Source organism: Poecilia latipinna, unplaced genomic scaffold, assembly GCF_001443285.1.
Source record: "Poecilia latipinna isolate Pla-1442-1.1 unplaced genomic scaffold, P_latipinna-1.0 Scaffold208, whole genome shotgun sequence".
NCBI lineage: Eukaryota > Metazoa > Chordata > Actinopteri > Cyprinodontiformes > Poeciliidae > Poecilia > Poecilia latipinna.
In genome coordinates, this window is record NW_015112824.1 from 452,453 (window position 1) to 459,206 (window position 6,754).

The following is a 6,754-nucleotide window of genomic DNA, read 5'->3' on the forward strand; positions in this document are numbered from 1 at the left end:
TTTTTTTTTTAAAAAAAAACATAAAAAAAAAAAAAAAAAAAAAATTTCCCAAAAAAAAAAAAAAAAAAAAAAAAAAAAAAAAAAAAAAAAAAGGGTAATTACTTTTTCACAAAAGGCCAGGGTGGTTTGGACAGTGTTTATTAAAAAAGAAAAATCCATAACTGAGTGAAAGCATTTAAACTCTGGTGCTGAATTTTCTCTATTGCTGTCTAAGAACAAGTCAGTTTGGTACCATAGACATATCAAAATGTAATACTAATCCTGAATCTACTTAATCTACTGACAGTCAAATGTGCAGGTAGATGTATTTTCACTTTGCTTTCCAGGAAGCCCAGCTATCAAATGTCTCGTTTCAGCTTGAAACACAATTAAGTAAAGATATTTTTTCACTAACAGTAATTTTTTGAGATAATAAACTGTATTGACTCAAGGAGAAAAGTCTTTATTAAATGGTTTGAATTAAACTTGCTCATCATTTTAGAGCAGGAGGTGATCATGCAAGGCACGTGATGTTTCCGCTCCATTTCCACTCCGAAGTTGTTCGTATTTCACACGCTTCCTGTTGAGTTGCCTTTCTGCGCTTTGGTTTGGTTATAGTAGTATATAACTTTGAGATAATCGCTGCATCGTTTGGTGATGGAGCCAAGAATTGGGTGAAAACCGATTTCCACATCACGTTACAGAAAAATTCCCCGTTGCTTTGGATGCAAATTATATAAAAATATATAAAAAGAAAACAGCACTGATCGACAAGTCTGTATTTCCTGGGTTGATGATGTTGTTAGTCCTGGCAGAGACGCCTTTTTAAAAATGATTATTATTATGTCTAGAGGAAAAATTGTCTTTTTTTTTTATGTCAAGCTTGCATCCGGTTGCAGTGTGACAGCTGCAACTGCCACGCTGCAAAACTTGGCGTTTCACAATCCATCATAGCCCCTAAGCTGCATACATTTCCAAAATGCTGAAAGTGCTTTATAATGTACATTAACTTCCTCATTCTTAGCTACTGTTGTGTGTGTGTGTGTGTGTGTGATGATTTTAATGTTAAAATGTTATGATTTTAATATTTTTAGTGACATAGGATTTGTCCTGACGTACTCCAGAAAGAAGAGTGCAGACGTGACAAAAGGAGACGGTGAATGGGATGACCACTGAAAGAAAAACTATTTAGCCTAGCTAACACTCATGACATAAAAAAAATATTTCTATCATGTAACTGTTTTTGATTAAACACATAAAACCTGCTACAAAGTGTTAACGACACGCTAAACTTTCTGATGCTGTGAAACTGCACGCGCTGATCGGCGGTGAGATTGCTTGCGCTTTTAAAAAAAAAAAAGAAAGATAGAAAATGAAAGCACTAGCAGCAAGCACTTTATCATGGTGTTGAAACACTGCCAGCATAACCATTTCACTACTGGTTAAAACTGTCACCCGTCATAGCAGCCTGTGTCTGGGTGTGTGAGTCAACATCTTATTCCTGTGGTGAGCAGACAGTTCCCCGGGTGATGTGTAATGTTTTATCACTTCTCTAGAGCTTTTTTCCCCCATGTAAGCTAGCACTGAACAATGTGAACGACTAGCGATGTACAATCACTCTTTGTTTGTATAGCACTATTAATGTGGTTCACATGTAAAATAGGCAAAATAGTTACATTAAAAAAAATTTAAAGCACAATGACCCAGAATAAAATAAGTGATAAAAGCAAAAGAAGTGGCGACATAATCGGGCTAATTGTCCAGCTCCCGTGAACTAAAAAGAAAGGAAACACTTTTTGTCACTTAAGTTTAAGCTTACTGTCTAAACTTAAAAGCTTTAACAGGATTTCACTTTCATTCGTTCAATGTAGAAAGATGGAAAGGTCATGCACTTTTGTCAACATTATTTAGCAACAAACAAAACTTTTTGGAACGTTACTAGAAATGCACCGATCTGATACTAACATCTGTATCGGTCCCAATATTAAAAGACATTATAGATTGGGTATCGTGACAATGTTTCCAGTCCATAAGGGCAGATCTGTTCAGTCTAATTCTATCTCACAGTCACAAGAAGAAACAGATGAGATGAACTGATGTTTCAATGTTGGTGAAAAGACGTAATCTTTAAAATGTATTCAGTGAGGCCTTCCAGTTAATCTGCAGTACACTGGTACTGGTTGACATTTATAGAAGTCAAAGTCTGACTCATAAGAAGATGTGATATTTCTGATTTTTCAGAACCTAACATCTTATAAGCATCGTTTGTGTTGCTTTTATCTGCCGCCTGTCCTGTACCCTTCTTATTATAGCATGCTAGCATGTGTGCAGCTAAGAGATAACTCTGTTTGTAAAACTACTCAATCTGACTGGTGACTGTTTTTTTTTCTTTCACTCCAGAGAAGTAGGATAAGTGGTTGGTTTGTCCTCCAGAAGCCTTTAGCAGCACAAATAGCTCAGCTTAACTCTTAAGTCTAAGCAGTCTGAGACCACAGGGTTCTATTAGGAAATAGTTCTGACGTATCACGGACCTCGACCATCTTCACCATCACTGTGGTTGGCGCATGTAGGTTGTGCGTCAGATTTACAGGAGAAGAGAAAAAAAAGAAAAGAAAAACAAGAACTGCGTTTAAAATTTTAACACGTTAAAATCTGAGAGATTAAGATGATCAATTCATACTTTTTGCCTTTGTCTTTGTTAGTTGAACAGCCCTTTAAGACTTTTATTCTGTCTAAGTTTTTTTTTTTATCTTAATTGCTTCAATGTTATGCATTTTAATTTTTTTGGTTGTTTTTTGTTGTGCATCTTGAGTTGTTGTAAATGTGCTACATACATTTATCTGACCTTTGACCTTAGCCAACATGTGCCGCTTGAAAATAATGCCAAAGTTCTTTACATCATTACCAGAGGACAATTTAATGCCAGCTAGAGTAAGTGACTAGCGAAGCAGTTGTTCTTATAGAGCCTCTGTCATGTCCTAATTTAAAGGCAGGAAATTAATTCATCCTGTTTTTTTGCACTGAATCGTGTGGCACTCCACAAAGTGCATGAGGAAGATTATTTATTCATGTTAATGAACAACGTCTGTCAGAGAACTGTATCCAGGACATGTGACCCTAAAGTTAAAGTGTCGTTAAGCAGGTTAAAGGAGGAAATGGGGCTGAACGCGGTTAGTGGACAAGTTTCAGCTGAATAAAAAAAGAGAAATGTGTGTTTTTCTTGTACTTTGCCAAGATGCCCTACTTAGTGTTGGTAGATTGCATGAAATCCTATTGAAAAGTAACTTAAGCATGATGGGTTGGGTTTGTGTTAGATAAATTTTTTTGAGTGGATAAAATTCTTTTTATGAAATAGGGCAAAATAACATCACAGCTATTAAGCTGCTGATGTATTTATTTCGTATCATATTGATTTAGGAATGAAACGTTTATGAGTTTTAATTGATTTTTTTTCCTTTCCAGACAGTTTCCCAAACACCTGCTTCATCAAAAGCTTCCTGCGTTCAACTCCTGGTTTTATGGACTGCTCATGCTGTGTCTGCTGGTGTTCGTCGTGTTCTTGGCCTTTTCGGATAGCACCCTGTCGTGGTCCGAAACGTTCTCTCTTCAGAGACAGTACCAGCGTTTTTTCAACCAGAGCATTCAAGTGAACACACCTGCTTATCTGATTCCCCCAAAACACAGAGCTTTTCTAAATACAATGAAGGAAAAGACGACACCGACCCCTGAAGGCCTTCAGTACCATGAAGCGTATCCGCACAACTACAGGTATGTCATGGACAACCCCGAGGTTTGCAAAGTCAACTCGCCTTTCCTGGTCCTGATGGTGCCGGTGGCGCCAAGCAACGTTGCGGCTCGGGACGCGATCCGGGCAACGTGGGGCAAAGACCGAGTGGTTCAGGGTGAGACGGTACTCACTCTGTTCGTGTTGGGTCTCGATAAAAGACACGACGTTGAGAAGCTCCAACAGGAGAACCAGCAGCACAACGATCTGATCCAGAGTAGCTTCCTGGACACGTATGTCAACCTGACCATTAAAACCATGGTGATCATGGACTGGCTGGCCACGCGCTGCCCTGCAGCGGCCTACGCCATGAAGGTGGACTCTGACATGTTCCTGAACGTCGATAACCTGGTGATCATGTTGAAGAAACCAGGGATCCCCCAAAAAAACTATCTGACAGGAATGCTCATGTGGAACAGACCCGTTATCCGGTCCAAGGACTCCAAGTGGTACGTTCCCGAGGAGCTGTACCCTAACCCTCAGTATCCCACATACACTCTGGGCATGGGGTACGTCTTTTCCAATGACCTGCCCACCAAATTTGTGGAGGTCTCAAAATCTATCAAGCCTTTTAACATAGAGGACGCTTATATTGGGATGTGCATTAAAAAGCTGGGACTTTCGCCGACGTCTCCGCCAGACCCTTCGCAGTTTAAGGCGTATAATTCTAAGTACGATCGCTGTGAATTCTCTAAGATCATTACGTACATTCTTAGCTCTTCGGAACAATTGAAAAACTATTGGGCAGACTACAAGAAGCCTGGACCTCACTGCTAAAGCCGTTCACACTACAGATGCAACGTGATGATGTGATGATTTCTAGATATTCTGCAGGTTGAAAAATTGCGAATGGCAATCAACGTTTAAAAAGAAAAGAGTTTTTTGCTTCAAATTTCGTGAAGCAAAGCTGTTATACATGTTTCAGTTAATCTGGCAGGATGTGAACCACTACTGGAATTGATGTGCTATTCTTTTAAAAATGGTTTTATATGTTTTTTCTGTGTGTTTTGTTATATTTTAAAAAGGAAATTGCATAGAATGCACTGTTATTCAAACAGAGAAACTGGCCTGCACTTTACTGAGTAATGGATGTCAAACACCAAAACTAACATGTCAACATGAAAAAAGGGCAAGGACTTTTACTTGAAGTTAGCACAACATAAATTAGTAAATGCAACTACGACTATCAGAGAAAAGGTTGCATTATGTTGGCTATGTCCAGTAAATTAAAAACATAAATCAATTGTGTTCCTGTTAATTGATTTTAAACGATGTACCTGGGATTTTGGAATAAAATGGTACGTTTTGTGAGTTTTGTATTTGATTTGTTTTTCTTTTCAGCCACAATTTTCCACATGTTCTTTAGATTTGTTTTTAATTGTTCTGGATTTTGACTTAGTACATACTAAAACTCATCACGATATGAGGGTTTCATATCCACCATTAAGGATGTTGACTGATGTTGACAATTGTAGATACGGGACTTTTTTTTTGGTTTTTGTTTTAAATACTGCCGAACTGGTGATGTGACGCTTCCCGTTCCATCTACAGTTTTCTTTAAACACTGTAGTTTGTTTTATTTTTAAGCAGCTGTGTGGGGAAATCTAAAACTGTTAGAAGGAAGTTTAGCTTTCAACACGTACTATCAAGACAAAAATAAGTGTTGCATGTAGCACCTACAACTCTAAACTTAAATTAAAAGTGGGTGGTGCTTGCTTATGGAAAGTAAAGATTAAAATGTTTGTAAGTTATTGCTTCACCATGTTGATATTCTGACTTCCTTACTAGAACGCTGTTATCTTGACATCAAGTCCAGCTCCGGGTTCCCATTTCTGAGTTAACTGGAACACAGCGTAAAACTTTCAGGAGTGCATTTTGTCTTCTGAAAACGTCGGGAGAGTTTGTCCGCTTCTCTCTGGAGCCAATACAGAGAGACACAGAGGAAAGCAGCGATAAGTTTGTTCTCTTAAAAGGAGAAATTAAATTTGGCCACAGATGCTTTGGATTTTAGCTGCAAAATGAAGACAAAGAGAATGAGCTCACCGGTCGCCGTTATGCGTTACCCTTTTTTTATTGGTATTTAAGACATACAGAGTCTAAATCTTAAGATTTTCTTTTAACCGACCAATCCCTCAGCTTCTTTGAAAATAAAAAAACAATAGTTTGATGGAACTCAAAGTGCAACGCAGCTTTTATTTGTAACCTCTCATGAGGTCAGATCATCCTCCCTGGGTCAGCTGGGTCACACCAACAAGCAGAACCCCACCCAACAGTGGAAACGGACTGTTTGTGCTCAGTTTCTGCCTGATGACAGAGATGATTTCATATCCTTCTGCTTGTTGGTCCCACATGAGAGAGATTCCTGGTTCTGATCAGTCAACAGCAGTCGGGTTTTCTGAAGCTTCAAAATGCTCTGGCTGACGGAAACGTGTTCACCACTAACAAGTGAAGGCGTTTCCCTCAGGTCTCCAACGGGTCTCTGAGAGACAGAGCAGCGGCTAACCTTTAGCGTCTAAGAGAGTCCCCTCTGATGCTGCCTATATGAAAAAACCTTAAATATTTTGTAGCGTCCTCTATAATGCACCCCAAACAGCATTAGCTTCTAACTACTCCCATATGAAACATATGGGAGTATGTTTCATACTCCCATATGAAACATATGGGAGTAGTTAGAAGCTAATGCTGTTTGGGGTGCAGTCTGGTTCTGAAGGTCCGTAAACTGCTGTTTAGCTGCTGTGGATCAACATGGATTCAGATCCATCAGACATACAACAGCTGAAGTTGGTGATGATCTGCAGAACTCAGGACCCTAAGGAGGAAATAAAGTTCTGGTCCAGCTTTCTGCAGCAGAAACTCCAGAACAACAAAAAGTTCATGATTTGCATTGAGATTAAATCTAAACTGAACATTTATCTGTTGATTTATACGGAAGCGCATTGCTATCACGCAGGAAAAAATTTTTTTCGAGCGCTATCACGTTATAACGTGATA

General features: G+C 38.8%; 1 protein-coding gene across 1 annotated transcript in view; it reads left to right on the forward strand.

Annotated features, from left to right (window-relative positions):
- The window catches only part of LOC106946830 (beta-1,3-galactosyltransferase 2-like), a 16,413-nt gene extending 11,338 nt beyond the window's left edge, over positions 1–5,075 (forward strand). Inside the window, exon 2 of the mRNA XM_015031473.1 lies at positions 3,442–5,075. Coding sequence (XP_014886959.1) covers positions 3,442–4,540 — 1,099 coding nt within the window. The 3' untranslated portion in view covers positions 4,541–5,075. The remainder of the gene's footprint in view (positions 1–3,441) is intronic.
- Positions 5,076–6,754: the final 1,679 nt, after the last annotated feature.